The sequence below is a fragment of the Staurois parvus genome, unplaced genomic scaffold, assembly GCF_062004578.1.
Source record: "Staurois parvus isolate SC_StPar_1 unplaced genomic scaffold, SC_StPar_1.0 ptg000214l, whole genome shotgun sequence".
Lineage (NCBI taxonomy): Eukaryota > Metazoa > Chordata > Amphibia > Anura > Ranidae > Staurois > Staurois parvus.
In genome coordinates this window covers 820,077-845,809 of record NW_028318010.1, presented here as the reverse complement: position 1 = coordinate 845,809, position 25,733 = coordinate 820,077, and the positions used below count along the sequence as shown (strand labels likewise).

Here is a 25,733-nt window from a genome sequence, read left to right as displayed (position 1 = left end):
AACTGCATCATGATTTTCTAAGATGATAAAGAAAGCATACTCTACAAAAGGTATGAAAGCTCCTATTGGCATCATGGCATAGTTGATAAAAGATATGGCATCTTCGGTAGCTGCATGTAAGGGAATTACACCTGAAGAGATCTACAAGGCAGCAACTTGGTCATCTTTTAAAACCCTCTTAGGGAATTACAGAGTAGATCCTGCTGCCCTTTCCACATGGGGCTTTGGTAGATAAATTCCAACTTTAATGATTGCAATTTTTGCTTGCAATTACCCACCCCAATAATTTTTGCTGCCACATCAGAAAATTGTGTATTTACCCATTCACAGCTTTTCGTTTTTAATGCATATCAGTGCATGTACAAAGATTAGCCATAGTTTTAAATGGTGCCAGTTCACATCTGTGTGATATATTGATGATTGTTGATTATTGAATGTTGAAACATGCAAAAAGAAAAACACAAGTCAAGGTGTAAATCCAGCCTTAATGTAACATGGAACCAGCTGGGAAACGTCATCCTATTTTTTTTTATTATTATATCTTTTATTAATTTTTTTGATACAAAAAGAACATCAAATACAAACATAGATAAAAACAAAGAAAAAACTTCACCAATACCTAAATTCCATTTGCAACTTCTTATTTCCTACCCCCCAACCCGCCCGCTTCCTCCCTCCCACCCCCCCTCCATTTTCTCTTGTCCAAACTGCAATCCTAATTTCTATCCTTTCTCCTGATTATCTATCTATATCTGTATTCCTTCACTCCCATCTCCTTCTCTCTGTGGGGCGCTCCATTAGAACTCCCTCTAATACGCTTCCACCTATTTTCCAACCAGTTCCAGATATCTTTTAGATGTTTTGAAAACCAACCAACTACTCCACATTTTCCTAAATTTTTCTATTCTATCCTCCTCAATGTGACAGAACTCCTCCATCCTGTAGATATTTTCCACTCTATTAACCCAATCATTTTTGCTTGGTGGGTCTGGGGCAAGCCAAAATTTGGGAATCAAGCTCTTAGCTGCACTGATTAGATGATATAGTACCCTGTTCTTATGTAGTTTTACTAAAGGTTCAAACTTATAAAATAAACATGTCCACGGGTCTCTCTGTACAGTAATCCCACATATTTCCTGAATATTTTGCAATATTCCCTTCCAGTAATCCTGTTTTTTCGGGCAATCCCATCGTATGTGTGCCATTGTATCCTTTTCCCCACATCCTCTCCAACATAAAGGTGAAACATCTACTTGTTTATGTTCCTTACTTGGTGTATTACATCATCTAGCCAAACTTTTGTAATTCATTTCAGCCATGCTCCTATTTGTTACCTTGTGTGTTAGTTTAAATATATTATTCTTTTGTTGCTCATTCAATTTTGATCCAAGCTCCTGTTCCTATTTTTCCAAGAACTGGAAGAACCTCTATGTCCATAAGAATCTTATAGATCTTAGAAGTGCCCTGTTTAGGGGCTATAGTTACGTTCAACAATTTCTCAAATGGATACTGATCCTCCGACATCCTCAGTGGATGTGGGAGTGTTGAAACAAAATTACCTAATTGGCTGTACCGCAACTTGTCTAATGTGAAAAATAAATCTTTTTTTTTCTTTAACCTCCCTGGCGGTCTGATTATGCTAATATTTTTGAATGTCAAACCAGTACATTGTTTTGCATGGAAATTTGTTGTTTTATATTGTAGGTATGTAATTATTAGGAATAACTCACTTAAATCTGTCCAAACAAGAGTCTAGTAAACATCCCAGATATGATAAAGTTGAAACACGAAATCATAAATTATAATATAATAAATAATTATTAAAAAAAATAATAATAAATTTAATTCAATAATGTAATCAAACCAAAAACACTGAAATGTGAAATTAGAGCACCAAGTTCTCACATCATTGAGTAAAGTCGCAGAATCGTCGCTGTCGTCACTTTCAGTGTCTGATGACGAATTTCCCCACGAATCACTATCGCTCAATTCTGAAAGTGTTTCTAATTCACTATCGCTGTTTTCTAGCTGGTCTAAAACTGCTTTTGACCTAAAGGGATGCTTTTTGGATGCCATGGATGTTCTCAAGTTTCCAGGCAAAAAGAACGATAAAAGTGCAGGCAGGGCACTGGACAAAGCACTAGGGACAAAACTGAGATGAAATGGTTTGATACAGTAATGTAATCCTAACAGATTACAACATATTGTGTGTATGGCATGTTTTGTTTACTTTTTTGAATCTCCCGCCGGTTCCGCCCCCCTGCATAACGGCACTCACAGGGAAGGGAACCCAGAAGACGGATGCCGGCAGTGGGAGGACATCGGGGATCTCAGGGACAAGGTAAATTACACTACAGTGTAATGCTGAGTGTGGCGCGAGGTTACCGTTTTTGGTACTGAAAATTAACCCTGAGCCACACTCGGGATTACCACCAGAAAGGTTAAATAAAAAAAAGCGTGCAATTTCCCCTTACTCAGTATATCTTTCAAACATTTATTCTGACCTTTTATCCATTTCCCAGAAATATTATCCTTCCCTGGGAAATACTCTGTTCCCGCCAAGGGAATCATAACTGAATTATATTTCCATCCCTTTTGAGTATACATTCTATCCCAAACACTTAAAACTTTCTTTGTCAGTGGACTAATATTCACGTCTAATGTGTGGAATTTATGTGGTACCCAAACCATCTTCCCTAACTGTGCCTTACTCAAAATCTCTTCCATATTCACCAAACCTTTCCCTTGTGAATTGAATAGCCAATGTATTATTCGTGATAATATCACCTCTTGATAATAATTCTTAACATTTGGCATACCCAAAGCCCCATTCCCTTTTGCCCTACACAATACCTTGTGCCTAATTCTTGGTTTCTTATTTGCCCAAATAAACTTAAGTATCATCTTCTTTATTATCCCGATAAAAGATCCTAGCATGTGTACTGGGAGCATGTGAAACTTATACAGGATGTTTGGTACTATCACCATCTTTACCAGGTTTATACGACCTATCCAGGTAGCGCCACCTTTGGACAATCTCCCCAGTTCCTCTTTTATTTAATTTACTAATGGAATGGAATTTGCCTGGTACAACTAACTTGAAGAAGTTAGTTTTATTCCCTGGTACAAAGAACTTGAAGAAGTTAGTTTTATTCCCTGGTACAAAGAACTTGAAGAAGTTAGTTTTATTCCCTGGTACAAAGAACTTGAAGAAGTTAGTTTTATTCCCTAGTAGCCTATTATCTTTTCCCTTCATGTAAATGGAAAGTCTTTTTATAAACTCAGCCTCTCAACTTTTGGTATATAGATATTTACAATATCTGACTTTGCAGAATTTATTTTCAAATTTGATAGCTCACCATACTGTTTTAATAATCTCATTAAGTTAGGCAACATTATTCTAGGATTTACTATATAAAAGAACATATTGTCTGCATATGCAGCCACTTTATGCTCCACTTCTCCTATCTTTATTCCTGCTATGTCTGCACACTTCCTTACCCTCGCCAGGACAGGTTCCAGGGATAAAATAAAGGAGAAAGTGGGCATCCCTGGAAAGGATGTCCTATTAGGATGAAACCCATAGGTTAGGTAAGATACGTTATCATACATGCTGCCAGTCATATAGGTAGCAGCCTAATTTGCACATTTTTTGCATATATGAAGGCTTAGTATAAGCAGTTTTATATTAGATTTTCATAACAAAGAAAGCATTGGGTAATCTACAGTATTGGAGTTTTTCTATTTTTGAGGACCTTGATTACCAAATGTAACATCAGAAGGTATGAGGTGGTGTGATACATTCATTAATCCTGTATGTGAATTGTACCATACTCATGTTTAGAATAACCTTTAGGCTTTGAGGTCCAACCTTCTGGAAAGCCTTCGATTCAATTGTAGTGGCAATGGTCAATGTTGTTGGTCACGGAAGGCTCAGTCATGCTGTGGATATTACACAGAAACAAAGTAATATAGTTGGACCTTGAGATTTCCTTTGAACATCATGATGGAGTATTTTATGATACAGAGGAGTTTCAGTACTATGATTGTTTATGTTGACTTTTTAATTGAAGAGTCTTTTTACTATTGTTGCACTCTTTTATATCTGTTGTTTATAAGTTCTTTGTATTAGTTACCAGGGAAATGGCCTTAATACTATTGTTATATATACACATTTATGAGGACTTGTGTTGATTCTCACTACTATTGTTTACGTTTGAAAATTATATACTAGCGATGCAGTCTTCCATATTATTGAATTAGTATTTACTGTATACAGTATATTGGTCTTCCTGCTGGCAGTGGGTTTTCATAACTAGAGGGTGCACAAAATGTTTCATGTTTTTTACTGCAGATATTTTAGTATTTTTAAATATTTTGGGTTACCTGTATCTTTTTTTCTGGCTTGGATTTCACTGCATAGTTTGAAATATAAAAGTTTTTTGTTACCTGGATACTTCATAGAGCTTAAAACTAATAATAAAATGCTGACTATAAAACTGAACTCCATTTACATTTCCCTTAAACATGTGTTAACTGGATATATGAATTACAGAAACACATTTACACCACCATTGGTTATTTAGAGGAGGTTAAGGTGTATATCTGAAGAATGCCCTTAGCACAAGGATTTTATATATATTTCTGCTACTGATCATACATGGCCTGATAGAAAGAGACACAGCACAATTAGGTGTTGTTTTCAGTGAACAGACCCTATTAGGCTTTATAAATGATAATTTGTGTTTTCAGGCTTTAAGACCAAGTTCTAAAATCCTTTGTGTTTTTTCAGATGGGCAGTGAGGGGATGGTAATAACAGGCAGCTGAGCTGTGGTTTCACCACCCTAGGACGCCCACCTGGACTGTCCATATACAGCCAGACAGGATTTACATATGCAATAGCTATGACATTTTGCTTCACGGCTGTGACATTTTTAACATGGGGGGGCCACCTGTCAAACTCCATTGAGTTTAATGGAGCTGCAACACAACCATGTGCAATGCACATTATTGTGGAGTGTTAAATCTGGCAGTAAGGAGGACTTCTAATGCCTCCTCCCCACCTGTTCAAGCTCTTCAGAGGGCACTCACAGCAGGTGTGAAAGAGCCATTTTTCATTTTGGAAAGTGTGAAGAAAGGTTAGTGCCTCTGTCAGTTTTTTTATTGCCATCTGTGTCACTTTTGGGGAGATATTCCTATATTTCCTGTCAGGACAGGAAGTGGGGGAAATCATTTCAATGGGCAAATGGGCAGAAACAAAAATACAATCTTTGTATAGTAAGGGTAGATTAGAACATATAGTAATGCTTTTTATTGCTGTTTGTGCTTATCTGTCCTCTGTTTCTTGTATTGGTGTAACAGGGACAAATATTGATGGGGAATAAAAACAGAAATTATAATCCCCAACTTCCAAAATGAAAAGATAATCAGTATCCTGGTGTTTAGCCCTGACACCATTTCATTTTCCTGCAGTCCAAATCAAGCTCATATTTTTGTTGGCATGGAGCCTTGCACCAACAGGTGCCTGAGCTTGAGGTGCAGCATTAAAAATGACTTTGTTACAGCAAATATTTGTATTGATTAAGCAATATTTGAGCTCTGCAATGTGTGCTATTATACATATACAGTGAGGAACAGAAGTATTTGAACACCCTGCGATTTTGCAAGTTCTCCCACTTAGAAATCATGGAGGGGTCTAAAATTCACATTGTAGGTGTATTCCCACTCTGAGAGACAGAATTTACAAAAAAAATTCAAGAAATCACATTGTACGATTTTTAAAGAATTTATTTGTCTTGCACTGCTGAACATAAGTATTTGAACACCTGAGAAAATCAGTGTTAATATTTGGTACAGAAGCCTTTGTTTGCAATTACAGAGGTCAAACGTTTCCTGTAGTTCTTGACCAGGTTTGCACACACTGCAATAGGGATTTTGGCCCGCTCCTCTACACAGATCTCCTCTAGATCTGTAAGGTTTCGGGGCTGTCGCTGAGCAACACGGAGTTTCAGCTCCCTCCAAAGATGTTCTATTGGATTTAGGTCTGGAGACTGGCTAGGCCACTCCAGAACCGTGATATGCTTCTTACGGAGCCACTCTTTGGTTATCCTGGCTGTGTGCTTCGGGTCGTTGTCATGTTGGAAGACCCAACTATGACCCATCTTCAATGCTCTGACTGAGGGAAGGAGGTTGTTGCTCAAAATCTCACAATAAATGGCCCCATTCATCCTCTCCTTAATACAGTGCAGTCGTCCTGTCCCCTTCGCAGAAAAGCACCCCAAAGCATGATGTTACCACCCCCATGCTTCACAGTAGGGATGGTGTTCTTGGGATGCAACTCATCCTTATTTTTCCTCCAAACACGACGAGTGAAGTTTAGACCAAAAAGTTCTACTTTGGTCTCATCTGACCACATGACTTTCTCTCATGCCTCCTCTGGATCATCCAGATGGTCATTCTTCAGATGGGCCTGGACATGTGATGACTTGAGCAGGGGAACCTTCCGTGCAATGCATGATTTGAAACCATGACGGTGTAGTGTTCTACCGACAGTGACCTTTGAAACTGTGGTCCCAGCTCTCTTCATGTTATTGACCAGCTCCTCCCTTGTAGTTCTGGGCTGATTCCTCACCTTTCTTATCATCAGTGATAACGCACGAGGTGAGATCTTGCATGGAGCCCCAGTCTGAGGGAGATTGACAGTCGTCTTTAGCCTCTTCCATTTCTTAACAATTGCTCCAACAGTTGATCTATTTTCACCAAGCTGCTTGGCAATTGCCCCGTGGCCCTTTCCAGCCTTGTGGAGGTCCACAATTTTGTCTCTGGTGTCTTTTGACAGCTCTTTGGTCTTGCCCATGGTAGTAGTTGGCGTCTGACTGACTGTGGGGTGGACAGGTGTCTTTAAAGAGCTCAGACAGGTGCTACTAAGTTAGATTAATGAGTGGAGTAGAGGTGGACTTTTTAAAGGCACAGTACCAGGTCTTTGAGAGCCAGAATTCTTGCTGTTTCTTAGGTGTTCAAATACCTATGTTCAGCAGTGCAAGACAAATAAATTCTTTAAAAATCATACAATGTGATTTCCTGAATTTTTTTTTTAATTCTGTCTCTCAGAGTGGGAATGCACCTACAATGTGAATTTCAGACCCCTCCATAATTTCTAAGTGGGAGAACTTGCAAAATCGCAGGGTGTTCAAATACTTCTGTTCCTCACTGTATATATAGGGATAAGCTTTGCAGCACAACCAATACCAATATTCCTTTGCCTTTACCTTCATTAGCAAGTGGAATGAAATTTTCTTAAAAAAGTAAATGTACAGCCACCCAAGAATGGTTACTTATTTTAGGGGCAATGGGCTCCATTCATTAAAGTAGATCGTATGCAGTATTTAGGTGTCCAGACATAATTTCCATAAATGTCGCATGTGATCCTGAAATTCACTATTCCATTTTGTGGTATTTACTACAAAACGCTTGGTACATACCGCATAACATTAGGTTAAAGTCCATTCGGATCAGTTTTCCCAAGGGTGATGCAAAGGAACCTAAATGTGGAAATATGAAAATCATTGGGATTGATTTACTTAATGTATAACTAAAGGACAAACCTTTTTTTTCTAGGTTTGGATAGAGTGGAAGTGGATTAGAACAGGTTCTGGTGACCTGCGGGACCCCAAGGGGTTCCTTTAATTTGTAGGGATTTCATCTCACTTCATGTTATGGCCATGGGACAGGAAGTGAAGACAAATCTTCCCAATAGGACACAGATGGCAAAAAAAAAAAATCCTTACTATATATAAAATGAAAGATAAAGGTTTTGCCTCTAGTCCTACTTTAGATAAAATAGACTGTCCGCTTTGCAAGTAGCTGCAGAGCTTTCTAAATGAGGTAATGCTTCACTTTACAAAGAAAATCCAATCACATGCAAGGATAAAAGCAGCATTTTTGCTTACACATGATTGGATGATGGAAGTCAGTACAGCTCCCCTTCATTTACTAAGCTCTGGAGCAACGTCACTTGCAAAGTGCTCAGTCTATGTGCCTTTAGTAAATTCACCCCATTACTTTTAGTAAATCCAGCCCATTACATGTATTAAAATCTATCTATTTTCTCTTGTCATTTCACCAGATTTTGGAGACTTTTTTGTGTATATACAAGCATATACATAATTTGCTGTAAAAAACCTCCCTATCACTCCAAACAAAATACAGTGTGCTTACATATCACAATGGTCTAATTCCTTGTTAGAACATACAGTATGTCATATGTAATGGGGATACTTTACTTTTTCACAATTATATTTAGAGATATCTTCCCACTGACAAGTTCCCACTGACATCACTGATCTTTTTAGCTATGTATAAGGGAGTAATTCTTTCCAATGACAACAAGTGTAAGGAGCATTCATCCCACTAACCATCACAATAATGTATCATGAGTTGTACATATAGTAATTTTTGGCAGAGGTTTCCTGAGACTGGAAAGTTATTTCAAGGGTTCCTATGTGTTGAAAAGGTTGAGAAAGGCGGCTTAAAATTGTAACTAAAGGCAAAACGTTCTTTTTATTTTTGTGTAGAATAAGGGAGGTTATAACCCCTGCCATTTGTGTCCTATTGGGGAGATTTACCTTCACTTCCTGTCCTATTGCCAAAACAGGAAATGAGAGTAAATCCCTACAAAATAAGGGGATTCCTTGGGGACCCCCGTATCACCAGAACTAGTGTCCCCATGTCCCCTCTATTACTGTTCTGGGTACAACCCAGAATGTGGGATTTTATTTTATTTTATTTTCAATGATAATGGTAAACAGGACAAATAGAGAGGGCAAATCTCCCAAACAGGGGCATAGACAGCAATAAAAACCTAACAGATGTTCTAATAACTCTCCACTCTATCTAAACCTAAAAAAAAAAGTTTTTTCTTTAGTTATACTTTAGGTAAATACAAAGTATATTTCTAAATGTCAAATATTGAATGAAAATAGTATAAAAAAATCACACACATATATGAATACCCTTCGTCCACCAATAAAAATGACAAAGTTTTAGAAGAAGGGTAATTATATATGTATTTGATTCTTTTTATACTATTTTCATTCAATATTTGACATTTAGAAAGATATTTTACAATTACTTAATTTAATTTAGATGTTTTTGATACACCACTTGTTTCCCGTAAAAGCAGCTCCCCTTTGACTGGTATTCTAGTCACCTTTTTTTTCTTATGTATTAATAAATATGCTGCAGGGACTGCACTGACTTCATGAGTTGGCATATTTCTACAGCCTAAACCATTTTACCTCTTTATTAGCAATGAAAACTGACAAGGGTTCTAATCCTTTTCCACTGTAGCCATCCCACTGGATATCGCATGAGATAAAATATTGCATGGTTTGCATGCGGTATTTTAGAAGTGTTTTTTTTTTCTTCAAAAAACATTTTGTGAAAAACGCTAAATGGAATTGAACCTCATTCTTTAAAGCAGTAGATACAGCTTTATGAATGGAGCCCTATATGCCTAGGGAAATCTTCAACTGTCCACTATATAGACCTGGGGATTCCAGCTAAATGTCATGGCACTGCTGTTAATATGTAGTAATGCACTAGGAAATGCCCACATCTATGAAGCTCAGCAAAGTGAAGTGGTTTGTTTAATGCAGTTCACCCATTGCTGGCCATCTACATGGTGATGTATGCTTCCCCCTATAATGTATTACCCACACACAGATAAAGGAAGAATTAGGTTCTTGACAAAGTAGCAGCTTTGTTCAACTCCAATTCCTTCAGCTCACATTGATTGGGAATACAGTAGGTACAGAAAAGCTGCTGTATTTGCAAAGACTTCTCAGACATCGTCTGCCTACAAGTGGATCATACCTTGTGAAGTGACAGAAAGGTGCACGGCTTTGACCAATTGCTCTATTCCCCTTGGTTTACTGTAAAAGCAATAATATTATACCTAGGCTTCTCAGACATTCACCTGGCCCTAGGCTCTTGTCTAGGTGGCTTAGTGGATGTTATGGCTCCATTATTACCTGTTAAACTGATACGATTCCTTTAGACTGTCCTAGCTTCCCTCATTTCACCCTATAGCCACAATAAATATTCACTTTTTTCATTGACTGACACAAGTTATGAATTTGTTCTGGTACTTCTCTTACTATTGATTCATATTTTTCAAAGGTGTTGTCCTCACTTTTGTTTTATAACACTTGGGATTTAAGATTAAAAACGAGAATAAACAAATTCTTTATCTTTATAGGAGACATGCTGGCCCTTGTAGACTTTCAAGGGCAGCTTGAAGATGAACTAAACCTCAAAGCTGGAGACGTAATAAAAAATGTGAAGAAAACAGCAGAAGAGGGATGGCTAGAAGGAGAGAACAATGGAAGAAGAGGACTTTTCCCCCAATTGTTTGTAAAGGTACACACATCTTTATGTTATGTTTCTGAGTGTTGTCTATTTTTTAAGATCAGTTTTAGACAAGTAGAGGCATTTATTGAGCTACTAATGCTATCAGCACCCACAACCCCTCTCCCCAACCCCCGTTTGCCCACAGCCTTCTGGGATATGTCACATGACCCAGAAGACTGTGGGACCATTCACAATGCACAGTGTGGCTTTCACATACAAGCCAGCTTAGTAAACATGTGCCCGGGGAGCTGAAGATTGGTGAAGAACTGGCCTGAGTGAGGACAGTGCTCGATCCCTGGACAGGTAGGTTCTTTTATTAAAAGTCATCAGCTACTGTATTTGTTGCTGTTGACTTTTAATTTTTGGGGGGAAGTTGACGCTCCTCTTTAATTTGAGTTCTTTGTAATCCATAAAGGGTCAAATGTAGGGTAAAAGGAACATTTCCTGAAGCCTGCAATGTGTAACTTTCTCTGTCTTTACTATCTGAATCACCAGTCGCATTTAAACTTCCAAGGTAGGTCTTAATCTGATTGGTGCCTGTGACAAAGCATTAGTTCTGTATTTTTCTTATGTCTTTATGAGTGTGGTAGGCAGCCAGGAAGGTGTTCTAGCATCACCAGCAGGTTTGTTCCAAGAGATTACATGCAAAAGAGAATAGGGTGGGCTGGAGCACTATATGGGGAAAATCCAAAGACATTTAGCTCTGTGCAGGTTTCAAGTTGCAATTCTTCTTTTTACGTCTATGAACAACTGTGCATGAACAACTGTGGGAGGAGGAAGCGTAGGGCAAGTGCTCTGTATACCCAGAAGTTGTGTTTCTCTTCACTCACGTCACCAAAATGGAGCAGTGGGCAAACAAAGTATGTATTACAGAGGAGGGAGGTAGCTAAGTGAACCTGATGTCTTTCATTGGCAAAACACGGGTTCAATTTAAAGTGGAAAAAAGGAGTACAATTGTCTGTTACTAATATTGTAGAATGATGATGAGTGATAGAAAAAAGAGCTACAGTCAATGACACAGAGCCTGACTGACAGTGGAAATGACAGAAGGGCATAAATGGGGGTGAGAGGACATGCAGAACAGCACGGGGAACCTAAGAAATATTATAATGATGTACAAATGACACAAAAAGACTGGTTTGTGCCCTACTCAGTTTATCATGATTATCCGAGTTGAATCTCAAACCTGGCAAATCAATACACTCATCTGTACTCTAGATATTATTTATTATTCTGAGCACAACAAGGAGGCACAGTGCCTATGAGAACAAAACAGGTTTTATATATTTTGTTTCTAAAAAAAAGAAAAAAAAAAGCATTGTCTTGATTAGTTACTGCTCTATTTTCATTTGCTTTAGTTTTCATAAATGGGCTGCAATTAGCTGCATTCATGGTCTTTCACAGACCTGCTTATGGCATATTGAGGTTTGTGAAACAGGAAACGCGTATTGTTCTACCACACAATGATTCATGCCAAGTAACATTATGAATGTGCTTTTGTTGATGAAGCCCCTGATACCAGTTATTATGGAACACACTTTAATAACATTTGCAGAGATTAAAAGCTAATATGCTTGCCTATTTTCTTACAAGTAAGTTTTTTTGTTTCTGTTGCAGGAAATACCCTCATTTTTTCTAAATAATGGACAGAGGTTCCCAAGATCTGTCAGGAAACCTAATGGTAAGAGAATGTGTATTTGTGTAGATTCAACTTTTTAACAGTGAAATAAAATCAAAAGGCAATGTCATATTATCCAGCCATTTTGACACTGAACATTCCCCATTATGTATTTGCTTCACATAAAGAAAGACCAGGTAGATACAATAATACTAAGGACCAGGCTCATCAGAAGCCATCTAACCTAACAGAATATGTTTGAATTATAGAAGGAAAATGGAGTTCCCAGAGGCAATACAATTATAAACGGTGCACCTCACAGGATTTGAATCTGGGACCCTAGCTAAATTTCACTGAACAAATGTCTGATTGTATTCTGCTTTAAACACTGAGAAGGTGGCAAGTGTTTCTGTTTTATTTTCAGCAGCATGGCAGCATTTAAAGCAACTGTTTACTGAAATAGTAGTAAAAAAGATTAAACTAAAGCATGCAGTGGGGTACCAGACATATGACACACATGGAAGAGTTTCTAATGCTGAATATTCTTTACTTTATGTTATGCCCACATTTGTCTCTACAGTTATACACACAGAGGGCCACACATTAAGAGAACATTGCAGAGCTGAGGACCCATTCACACCGATCACATTTATTGTGGTGTGGTTAATGTGCTTTATGTGATGCACTAACAAGGAAAAAAAAATTAACCTGCTGCATTTTTACTAGTACACAGTGCACCAAATGTTCAGTAATGAGCTATCAATTTAAAAAAGTAACAATTTCATTTTGAATATGATAGGAAAAATACATTTGCAGTTGTAAGATAAAAAAGCATACATGTGTTTGTTAGAGGGTGGTCATCAGAGACCCTGCATAGAAACCAGTCAGCTTCCAGATTTTATTGCCAATGCTTGATTGAACAAGCTGAAGTTAAAAGCTGATTGGCAACCGTGTACATCTGTACCAGATTCTGCATGCACCAGTTTTAGTAAATCTACCCCTATATGTTTTTATTTGTAGCCAGTATGGCTGATTAGATGTGCTCTCTTTGCTCTTGAAATAGAATGGGGAGGTGCTGGGGGGGGGGGGGGGGGAGAAATGTTAGAAGAGAACATGAATGTAAAAGTGGGATAATCTTACCAATAGCTGAGATGTAACACAAATGTAAAACAATCATGGTTATAGATATAGTTTAATTCTGTTGTATGTAAGATACAGTATAATCAGTCATTATTCATAGATATACACTATATTGCCAAAAGAATTTGGATGCCTGCCTTTACACGCACATGAACTTTAATAGCATCCCAGTCTTAGTCCGTAGGGTTCAATATTGAGTTGGCCCACCCTTCGCAACTATAACATCTTCAACTCTTCTGGGAAGGCTGTCCACAAGGTTTAGGAGTATGTCTATGGGAATGTTTGACCATTCTTCCAGAAGTGCATTTGTGAGGTCAGGCACTGATGTCAGAGGAGAAGGCCTGGCTCGCAGTCTCCACTCCACAATTCATCCCAAAGGTATTCTATTGGTTTGAGGTCAGGACTCTGTGCAGGGCAGTCTCGTTCCTCTCCCCCAAACTTGCTCATCCATGTCTTTATGGCCCTTGCTATGTGCATTAGTGCGCAATGATGTTGGAACAGGAAAGGGCCATCCCCAAACTGTTCCCACAAAGGTGTGAGCATGAAATTGTCCAAAATGTCTTCGTATGCTGACGCCTTAAGAGTTCCCTTTACTGAAACGAAGGGACCAAGCCCAACCCTTGAAAAACAACCCCACACTATAATCCCCCCTCCACCAAAACTTTCATTTGGCACAATGCAGTCAGGCAAGTACAGTTCTCCCGGCAACTGCTAAACACAGACATGTCCATCTGATTGCCAGATAGAGAAGCGTGATTCATCACTCCAGACAACACGTCTCCACTGCTCTAGAGTCCAGTGGTGGTGTGGTTTACACCAGGGGCGGATTGAGCATTTGGAAACTCGGGCACTGCCCGAGGGCCCGGGGTCAGTAGGGGGCCCCATGAGATGCCCCTGGTACCTTTTTCATAGGCTTTTTTTGAGTTTGGGCAAGGACACAGGGGCCCCATGATCCCCTATTGCCCAGGGGCCCCATGAGTTGTCAGTCCGCCCCTGGTTTACACCACTGCATCTGACGCTTTGCTTTGCACTTGGTGATGTAAGGCTTGGATGCACCTGCTCAGCCATGGAAACCCACTCTATGAAGCTCTCTACGCACTGTTGTGCTAATTTGAAGGCCACACAAAGTTTGGAGGTCTTTAGCTATTGACTCTGCAGACAATTGACGACTTCTGCGCACTGTGTGCTTCAGCATGCACTGACCCTGCTCTGTCATTTTACATGGCCTACCACTTCATGACTGAGTTGATGTTGTTCCCAGTTGCTTACACTTTGTTATAATACCACTAACAGTTGAGCGTGGAATATTTAGTTTCACGGATGAACTTATTGCACAGGTGGCAACCTATCATGGTACCACGCTTGAATTCACTGAGCTCCTGAGAGTAACCCATTCTTTCTCAAATGTTTGTAGAAGCAGTCTGCATGCCTAGGTGCTTGATTTTATACACCTGTGGCCATGGAGGTGATTGGAACACCAAACGTCCAATGATTTGGAGGGGTGTCCCAATACTTTTGCCAATATGTTCCTCCATTAGAATTTGAAAAGCACAGAACAAGCCTCTAGACCAGAAGTGATTCCCCCATCTTGGCAGATATAGAGTTGTCACCTCCCCGAAGAATCAAGTGGGAAATCTAGCCAATTCATCTACGGAACAAGCAGGGGACGATGCCTGTTCATGTTAGAGACTCCCAAATGTCTGCCAACCATTGTTTTTTGTTAAAGATCAGAGGGATCTATTTTAGCTCTCATAAAAAATAAAATATTAGTTGCAGAGAGATGAAAATAATTCCTTCTGAACGCTGACATTTTGGGGTTCGTGTGCATGTAAACTGGCTTATGTAGTGTATATAGAAACCAGGAGAAATCCCCAAAATAGTTATATGGTGCCTGATTGTGACAGCCAAGCACTGATTTGTCTTGTTGCAATCAGATTGACACGCTGGTGTCAAAAATCCTATCCTCAACCCAGCCATCAGAACCATTCATGGCCCATTTACCCTAATCACTTTGGAACACAGAACTGTTCTTTGAACTGGCAAGGGAACACTCCCCTGGGTTGATTGGCCAAGGGCTAAAATCCAGCCTAGATCCATAACTCAATAAATTGATGAACAGGAGTTATGGAGGGTGTAATTCACACCAAGCGCGTCCAACTATTGAATAGTGGACATTTCTGACATTATTCTGACTCCAACTGTTGTAATAGTGACTTATCCCTTGCTAAGACCTCTATGCCTGGTCTGTATAAGCAGATACAATCACCGCAGACAGTCTTTATCAGATACTGTAGCTGAACTCACCAAACACCTGTTCTCATCCACGAAGATCTTTATTGAATGCAGCAGGTTTACAACAGGATGTGGCAGATGATTGAAAAGCAGGTAATTGCAGGTTAAAACATGGTAATGTGTTCCCCCATGTGAGCAGAATAACATGTGGCTATGAGACAAGCAACCATTTTTATCCCATAAAGACAAGTGAGGAGAAGGAGGAAATACATCATAATATGGGAGGGACCACGTAAAAAGATGATGCAATAACCAAAATGACCACAAGATAGCAGTATATTAACCAACTATATTGAGGTCAATAAACAATGGCTTAAAGTGGTAGTAAACCTTTTACTTTGTACCTGCAGGTAAGCCTATAATAAAGCTTACCTTTAGGTACTGTAAATATCTCCTAAACGTGCCCTAGGAGATATTTACCTGTGTAGAGCACCATTGCATGCACTCTGAAGGAGCTCTGTTACTTCAGTAAAAAGTGACATCATCGTGGCTCAGTCATTCAAGCTGCTGGAGCCCGCAATCCCGGAAGAAGGACCAAGTGAAGATGGAAGCACTGTCAGTGGTGACAATGTGTTGCAGCATGGCTTCGTTTTAAGGAACGTTTCACATAATGTTCCAGTATACGATGCATACGATGAATGCCTTGCAGGGGAAACATTTCGCCAAGGCTTAGTGATTGTGATGAAATTCCACTTTGCAAAGAATACTCAATATCATACAAGGAAAATAGGGAAAAACAGTATTTTCACTTGCATATGACTGGACGATAAAAGTGAATCTGTAGTAAAGCTTCTCATCTGGAGATCATTCTAGTAATTCTAGTAACTGCACTTCCTGTTGCATTTTGACAATGCTAAGCTACAGCCTCACAATTAGCAGCAGCATTGTCAGAATGCTGTATGCGTTCCTTCAGTTGGCTGTTGGGTTCCCTATCTGATAGACCTGATAGGCAGCCAACTGAAGGGGCACATACAGCATGGAGACAACACTGCTGCTAATTAAGAGGAAGTGGCTTAGTGTTGGCAGCTGGAAACAGGACGTATTCCTAGGTAGAGTAGCAATAGTGCTATAATTCTATGTTTATGATTTTTAATAGCATTTCTTTTGGTGTAACCATGTGATATTCTGATGTTTTAGATGATACGGTGGGTTAAATTCTCACCTGATTTGATTTGAACATGTCATTCATTGACTGGGATAATTGACTCCAATTAAATTCAAGATGTCATTATCTTACAGGTAGCATTCTTTTTAGTTAAAGCGGCACTTTACCCATAACAGTTTGATAACAATTATGTTCTTTAAGAACATACATTCCACATTGATAATTAAGCTACCAAAATGACTGAACCGGATATCGTATGTTCTCTCCAGCGCCTCAGGATATGCACAGCCAAAAGGGAAGCCAAGGGTACCAGGACAGCGACAACCAAAGGAAATGGTTCAGGGGTGCAGCCCTCCTCAGATGGGGAAATCAGCCACTGGATAGAGAGAAAACAGGTGGCGCACACACCTAGTGCATTATCCAAGGTTTATTGTAGGAGTGAAAGAATAATAAAAACATACTCACAGACGAAGCATGTATCTAAAAAGCATAGAAAAATGACAATGGCCACAACGGCAGGCAAGGTGTTCTCACTGTCAGTGCGGTCAAATGGCTGACGCGTTTCGGGGACGAATCCCTTTCCTTAGAGCTGATGACCAACCTGCACTTGACCTCCATACAGGTTTGCTCCATTAAGTTTTCCCTCAACTCTGACCAGTCTCCCAGTCCCTGCTGCTGAAAGCACCCCTCCTAGCATGATGCTTCCACCACCATGCTTCACTGTTGGGCAGGTGATGAGCGGTGCCTGGTTTCCTCTAGATATAATGTTTAGAATTGAGGTCAAACAGTTCAATCTTGGTTTCATCATATAGAATCTTGTTCCTTACAGTCTGAGGGTCCTTCAAGTGCTTTTCTGCAAACTCCAAATGGGCTTTCATGTGTTTTGCAAGACTCATCATGTAGTGTGTTAAGATGAGCTGCTGCTGGACGGCTGGATGTTTCACCTGGATCTTAGCACACCACACGATGAGTCTTTTTAACTATTTATCTTGTAAGTGCAATTCATCTATTGTTCATTAGTAAATTGTCTATACTGCACTAAGAGGCGCCTTCCTCTCTTTTTCATGACAGAAGCTTTAGGACTCTTGCTTAATGATGTTTGAGCATCTACTTTTTTTAACGTAATTTGAGGCGCTTGTTTTTCACATTTGTGCGCACAATATATTATTAGGTAAAGTTCAATAATATTTATGCCCATATGCGTATGCATACTTGCGCACAGGCGGTGTAAACTACTGACCAAAAATGCAGAGTTTCCTATATTTTTTTTTACTGAGGAATATGCGGTACTTATTATTATTATTATACAGTATTTATAAAGCGCCAATAGTTCGCTCAGCACTGTACATTGCAAAGGGGGACAGAACATGTGACAGAACAATACCAATACAATGCAAAACATGAGGGGATCGAGGGCCCTGCTCTTTCGAGCTTACAATCTAGGAGGGAGGGGATGGTGGCACAGGAGGAGATAGCTGTGGGGGATGGAATGGTAGGAAGAGTGGAGGAGGTCGGCAAGTTAGCAGGGGGTGGGGTAGGCTTCCCTGAAGAGATGGGTTTTCAGGGTGCGCCTAAAGGAGAGGAGGGTAGGTGATAATCTGATGGGTTGGGGTATGGAGTTCCAGAGGATGGGTGACACCCTGGAGAAGTCCTGGAGGCGGGCATGGGAGGAGGAGACCAGGGAACTAGAGAGAAGGAGGTCTTGTAAGGAGCGGAGTGTGCGTGCTGGGCGGTACTTGGATATTAGGTCAGTGATGTAGTTTGGGGCAGTGTGGTGGACAGCTTTGTACGTCAGCGTTAGGATTTTGAATTTGATCCGTTGCGCAATCGGAAGCCAGTGGAGGAATTGGCAGAGGGGGGTGGCGGAGACAGAGCGGCTGGAAAGGTGAATGAGTCTGGCAGCCGTATTCAGGATAGACTGAAGCGGGGACAACCAGCGGCGAGGCAGGCCAGTGAGGAGGGAGTTGCAGTAGTCAAGTCGTGATATGATAAGGGAGTGGATGAGCTGTTTAGTGGTTTCTGGGGTTAGGAACGTGCGTATTTTGGCGATGTTGCGGAGGTGGAGTCTGCACGAGTTTGTTAAAGATTGGACTTGGGGCTGAAAGGATAGGTTGGAGTCCAGAATAACGCCAAGTACTCTGGCCTGCAGGGCGGGTTTGATGGTAGCGTTGTTGGATATGACGGAGAAGTCAATGGGGGGTGGTGTCCGGGCTGGGGGGAAGACAAGACTTACAGTTGCAAGAAAAAGTATGTGAACCCCTTGGGATTACGTGGAGTTTTGCATGAATTGGGAATAAAATGTGCTCTGAACGTCATCTAAGTCACAACAATAGAAGAACACAGTCTGCTGAACATAATACTACACAAACATTAGATGTTGCCATGGTTTAATTGCACATAACATGTAAACATTCACAGTGCAGGGAGGAAAAAGTATGTGAACCTTTGGACTTAATACCCGGTTGACCCTCCTTTGGCAGCAATAACCTCAACCAACCATTTCCTGTAGTTGCAGATCAGACCTGCACAACGATCTCAACGATCACAAAACTGTTTCAGTCTAGAAATATTCTTGGGATGTCTGGTGTGAATCGCTCTCTTAAGGCCATGCCACAGCATTTCAATCGGGTTGAGGTCAGGACTCTGACTGGGCCACTCCAGAAGGCGTATTCTGTGCTGTTGCAGCCATTGTTTTGTTGAATTACTTGTATGCTTTGAGTCATTGTCCTGTTGCATCACCCATCCTCTGCAGAGCTTCAGTTGGCGGACAGATGGTCGTACGTTTTCCTGCAAAATGTCTTGATAAACTCTGGAATTCATTTTCCCATCAATGACAACAATCCGTCCAGGCCCTGAGGCAGCAAAGTAGCCCCAAACCATGATGCTCCCTCCGCCATGTTTTACAGTGGGGATGAGGTTTTGATGTTGGTGTGCTGTGCCTTTTTTTCTCCACACATAGTGTTGTGTGTTCTTCCCAAACAACTCAATCTTGGTTTCATCTGTCCACACTGTATTTTGCCAGTAGTGCTGTGGAACATCCAGGTGCTCTTTTGCAAACTTCAAACGTGCTGCAATATTCTTTTTTGACAGCAATGGCTTCCTCCGTGGTGTCCTCCCATGTACTCCATTCCTGTTTAATGTTTTCCTTATTGTAGATGTGTCAACAAAAATGTTAGCATGTGCCAGAGATTTCTGTAGGTCTTTAGCTGACACTCTGGGATTCTTCTTTACCTCATGCAGCATTCTGCGCTGTGCTCTTGCAGTCATTTTTACAGGACGACCGCGCCTAGGGAGAGTAGCAACAGTGCTAAACTTTCTCCATTTGTAGACAGTCTGTCTTACCGTGGACACATGAACATCAAGGCTTTTGGAGATACTTTTGTAACCCTTTCCAGCTTCATGCAAGTCAACAATTCTTGATCGTAGGTCTTCTGAGAGCTCTTTTCTGCAAGGCATGGTTCACATCAGACAGTGCTTATGGAAACCAGTAAACCCAAAACAGGTGTGTGTTTTTTAAGGGCAGGACAGCTGTCAGCAACACATCCAATATCATCACACTGATTGGAGTCAAGGTTGGCTCACTCCTGGCTCCAATTAGCTCTGGGAGAAGTCATTAAGCTAGGGCCTCACATACTTTTTCCTCCCTGCACTGTGAATGTTTACATGTTATGTGCAATTAAACCATGGCAACATCTAATGTTTGTGTAGTATTATGTTCAGCAGACTGTGTTCTTCTATTGTTGTGACTTAGATAACGTTCAGAGCACATTTTATGCCCAATTCATGCAAAACGCCACGTAATCCCAAGGGGTTCACATACTTTTTCTTGCAACTGTATTTACGCACCTGTGTGCAAAGGCACATTGTAAATAATGGGCTACATTTTACCTCAGTAAAAAACCCCCAATGTACTGAGCTTTTTTAAACTGCAGTGTGCAAGAGGCCTTACAGTGCTGAACTTCATAGTGCTGCCCCTGCTGAAAGAGAAAGGAGAGAATATAGTGAAATAGGAAAAGACACTATTCATGTAAGTTTAACTCTTTTGTGTGTGCCTGGTAGCAGAGTTTGTCTTGTCACCTCTCCTGCTTTTCTTTGTCTCTCCCTAATCTGTGTTCCCTCTACACAGTTTGTATCAATATTGCTGCCCGCTTCAACAACAGTAAAAGTTGTTAGTTGTTTGGCCTCTAGCGGCTCTGATTTTAGGCACAGTGCCAAGAATAGAGACTAAATGAGCATGTGCAGAGCAGGGTGAGACAGTGCATTACTAGATTTAAACAGTATAGGCACTTATTTGTAATGTTTTACGTAGTTATACCTGCAAAAGGGGCCTAAAAGATTCCAGTTTGTTGTTGAACTTAGTTGTACAGTTTATAGGTTACATTAAAGGTGGAAAAAGTTCTGAAATGATTTATCTTTGTCTCATTGTTTTACATAATAGAAACCTGACATTTTAACAGGGGTGTGTAGACTTGTTATATCCACTGTATACTAAAATGTTTTTTATACTAGTAATGGTGGTGATCAATGACTTAAAGCAGGACTGCAATATTGCGGTGGACAGTCTAACACTAATTGACACTGTGGGAACCAGTGATGCTAATACAGTGATCAGTGCTAAAAATATACAGTGCCACTGTATTAATGACACTGGCTGGGAAGGGGTTGAACATTTAGGGCAATCAAAGGGTTAATTGTGTGCCTAGCCAGCATTTCTGAGTGTGCTGTTTTTACTAGGCAATCTGCTAGATTTTATTCCCTGAATAAAATCTACCAGATCGCAGTTGACATAACACAGCTCTGCCATGTTTACATAGGCAGAGCCTTTTTATATCAGTCTCCCTGGCGATCAACAGATGCCAGGTCTCATCCATTGGCCGACACCTATTGATCACAGCAGAAGCGGTGGTCCAGTGCAGGCACGCCCCTCCCAGTGGTGCAAGTGCAAATCACGTTTAAATATGTGATTTTGCATAAAATGCAGTAAATCTGCTATAGGGTGGACGGCAAGTGTTTTTTAAAGCCCGGCTCCTGGAAACATAAAAAATCCTTCTATGCAGTGGGAGTGAGTCTGCACTGCAAGGTTTAACTGCTTGCCCAGCTCCCCAATGATCCAGTGCTATGTTACGGTCCCTGCATTGGTCTTGATGCTATCTACCATCAGAACGTAGGGGAGAAGAGGCTATTGGGATTGTCTAAAAGTGCCTAAGAACTTAAAGGAGCAGAGGATCAGGTAAGATAGTCCTCTACCAGGTCCCCTAGATATAAGCAAGCTGTTAATCCTTGCAATGCAGGCACAGTCCCATTGCATGGAAGATTTTTAGGTTTCCTAGAGTTCATCTTTAGGGCTCTTTCACACGGGCAGAAAAAAACCTCCTCGTTTAGATGTCCATAGTGTGTAGATTTGTAGACATCTAAACACAGCACTATAGTAATCAATTAGTCTATACACATAGCTGTGTCTACATGCAAAAATGTGTGCCACATTTAGTTGCACAGAAAAAACAAGTAGGACCCAGCTGCACCCAATGCTACTCAGATTTTATGTGTGTACATGCATTAAAGCATGTAAATGCATGCAGCTAATATGCATAAGTCACTGTATGCATCTAATCACTTGTACACATCTAAATTCAAAATCTTCTGCTTGCACTGCCAGCGAGAACCTGCATTCTATACAGAAAATATGCATATGCCCATGTGAATGAAGCCTTAAAAGTTGACTTTTAAAATACAAACTCTTACCAAACCCTCGGTCCAGTGTCATGCTCACCATGGCTGGTTTCACCGGCTGTCTTCTGTCACCGGCACCTTCAGTGTGGGCACCCGGCTGTGACAGCTTGCGGCTTCACAGCCGAGTACCCACTGACCATGTGCGAGTAGCGCTGCGCTTTGTGAATGGTCCCGTAGTCTTCTGGGACCTGTCGAGTCCCAGAAGACTATGAGGAGGGAAGTACAACTTCCTCTTCCGATCACCTTGGGTGAGTGCAATGGAAGTGGGGGTGGGTACCTGTCAAATTTGGGTACCTGTCAAATTTGGGTCCCCAAAGGTGGCAATCCTTAACAGGGAGCGGGGGACTAAGGCTTAAAGCGGAACTTCCCCTTTTGTGTGGAGCTCCTCTTTAATCTTAAGGCACAAATAAACTGTCCCCAGGTTGGAGCCAGAGCCTTCTGTCATGCACCTTCCAAAATCCAGAACTGTCTGGGAGAGGCTGGGAGGAATAAGCAGTAATTGTCTCTTTGGCTAGAGTCAGAATTAGCAACAATTCTTGCTTCCTTGCATGTATATGGCTGCAGGAAACATGTCTACTTGTAAATGTATTAATGTGCTGGGTGTGTCAGAAGTAGCCCAGGCTATTGTTGTCTGTGGGGAACTTGTCACTGTCTGGAAGGCATAACAGAACAGACACAGAGGTGTCAAATAAAGTCCACAAACTACTTATAGCAAAATACAATTATCTTTCCTTGGACCAGTTTTCCCAGTGTATATGTGTGTAATGGCAATGCATTTACAGTCAAAACCCTGCCTACAATTCTATGTACTCTGAACTGTTGGGGCAGCATGCTCATGATCCTGTTCAGTTCATGTGTGTGGTTCCAAGTTAACCTCATTGACAAGTTCAGGATCTCTAATTGCCCCAATACTCCCTGACATGACCTTTCATCTCATTTACTTACAGCAATTGGCATCAGGCTATCATCTGACTCACTGCTGTGATGATTTATCTTTTTTTATAATGTGAATGACTTCATCCCTTTCAAGCAGCAATAGTAAAATAACATTGGTGCTTACACCATTGTTACATACATCTTGAAGAACACGATTCTCTTTAATAGAAAGGAAAATAATGCTCCCTTCTCCCTCTTAGTAGAAGTATAGTGAAATCAAGCAAATAGGTAAAGCTCAGCTCTGGGCAGATTTGTACAACACCATTTAATCCAATTATGTGTAGGAGACACTTTTATGTTTTCCATGGGCTTCCCTTTCTTCGCCTCGCAGCCAGGCACAGTTTATTTATGCAGCCAAATACACACAATTCCACTTGTTGTCTTCAATGACCAGTCTAGGGGATGCTTTGTTTATGGAGTTCATTGTAGAAATGGTGATAGGGATGGGGAGTGTAGTAGGATACTCCAAACTCAGAACCATTCACACTGAGGACATCTGAATTTATCTCTCAGTTGAGCAATGCAGGAGTCCCAGCTAAGAGCAGATAGCAGACTTTCTTGTCATATAGCAGCAAGTAGTTTTAGAAGACAGCTAAATCTCTTTAGCTGTAGTAGCAGTTACAGGGCTGAGCTCCTCAGGTATAAGCTAGTTATGACAGACTGCAACAGCCCAAATGTAACGTAGCTGAGCAAACTCCCTTTGCAGTAGCAACACTCAGACATGCTCTTCAGAACACTAGCCAGTGTTCCCTTTCCTTTTTAGACCCACGCTGACTATCAAGCACCAGAGTGGTAGCAAGCACACAGAGTCCCCAAGATCTCTCAGAGTCTGTATTCACAAGTCCAAGGACAGAATGGTTACCTACTTCCAAGCAACTCTCTCCAGTGATACCAGACAGATATTTGACAAACAGCTCCCCTCAGTCAGCTTATTGAAGAACCAGGATCCCTCTCTCTAACCTCAGGTCAACTCACTTGAGGCCACATGGCAGCAAGTGCCAGGTGAAGCAGCCTGCCTTGCTTGGTGCAATCCACTCCTGGGAAAGACACTGAACCCATGCGCTCCAAGAACACAAATGCCATCCCAGCATGCAACGGGATCACCCTCCCCTGCAATCGGCCAGGGCTGCATCCACACACATGCTGTACACCTGCCCAGCCCCCCACCCATGTCCTGGAAGGCTCTCATAGCTTCCTGAAGGCAGGCAGAACTCAGACAAACTCCAACAGCACCAGAGCAGCATGAGCAGACCTAACCAATCAGCCAACGCATTCTGCTAAGCAGACTCCACCCTGAACTTACCTGACAGCCTCTCTGGTAAGCAGAGAAACACAGCTATGCTTGATCTAACTATACACATCCTAGCACCTAACTAGGAAGGTGCTGCATCTGTATTCATTTAGAAAAAAAATACATGAATTTTACACACAACTAGCAGTAGTACCTTACTCTGTATTGATATAATCCAAATGTAAATCCCTTTACAGCAGCACCCAGACATGGAGTCAGTACATTAATGCCTAGTACACACAATCAGATAATTGAACGACTTAGCATTCGTTTTTTGTTGCATGCTAGTCTCATTCAAAAATGAAGACGTTACTAAAGTTACAAACATTCTTGCATAACAGAATACAACTTTGGAAGTGATATAATGGGTTGTATTGTAATGTATTCTTTCGTTTTTGAGCATGCGTTGTCTTGGTCTCTCAATTTTTTTTTTTTCATACAAACACGGTGCTGATTAAATGAAAATTGTATAAGAAAAATTGTCATGCTTGTTCCTTCACATATTGTCACATGAACTGTCGTGATCGGCTCTTGAAAACTGTGTACTAACGATCAGATTGTTGTACGATCCCTCCAAAAGTGATTTTTGTCATCCAATTTTCTGATCATGTGTATGGGGCATTAGTCAAGTCAGCAGGCTGGCTTGAATCTTTAGACTAGGATGCATTGATTAACTGCAGTGGAGAAAAGTGAGGTATTTCACCTGGTGGTACTGTCTGGCAGGACTTCCTGGATTACATGTGTAGCGCCATGGCCGGATCTAGGGGAGTGCTAGGGTGGGCTGTGCCCCCCCAGAGATCAGTTGCGCCCCCCTAGGCAACCTGTGGACGATGATGTCCATGAGTTGGGGCTGTGTGCAGCGGCTGGCTGCATCTATCAACTCTGGTGTCTGTGACAGAGCCCAGCCAGTACACTCCCTCTCCCCTTCCCTGCACGAACAGGAGAGGTGAGATCGATGTGCACCTCCTCCTCCCGCCCCTCTCCTCGTGTCTGCCTCGCCCACACTGCAATTCCCAGCCAGTGCTGTACTTGAGAAGATGTGTGGGTGGGAAACTTGAAGCACTGCAGCCGGAAACTACATGGTGGCTGCAAGATTGAGGCTCCATGCAAACGGGCATTTTAGTAACGCTGGTAACGTTAGCTGTGTAAAGTCACATTAAAAATGTGAGTTTTTCTACATTTTTTAGCATTTTTTGTATTAGCGCTTTAG

General features: G+C 41.0%; 1 protein-coding gene across 1 annotated transcript in view; it reads left to right on the top strand.

The window, feature by feature from the left end:
• The window catches only part of MNMIP1 (manchette microtubule inner protein 1), a 159,328-nt gene that overhangs the window by 26,730 nt on the left and 106,865 nt on the right, over positions 1-25,733 (top strand). The window contains exons 2-3 of the mRNA XM_089678986.1: positions 10,260-10,420; positions 12,029-12,092. Of these exons, the coding sequence (XP_089535112.1) occupies positions 10,260-10,420; positions 12,029-12,092 (225 nt within the window). The remainder of the gene's footprint in view (positions 1-10,259; positions 10,421-12,028; positions 12,093-25,733) is intronic.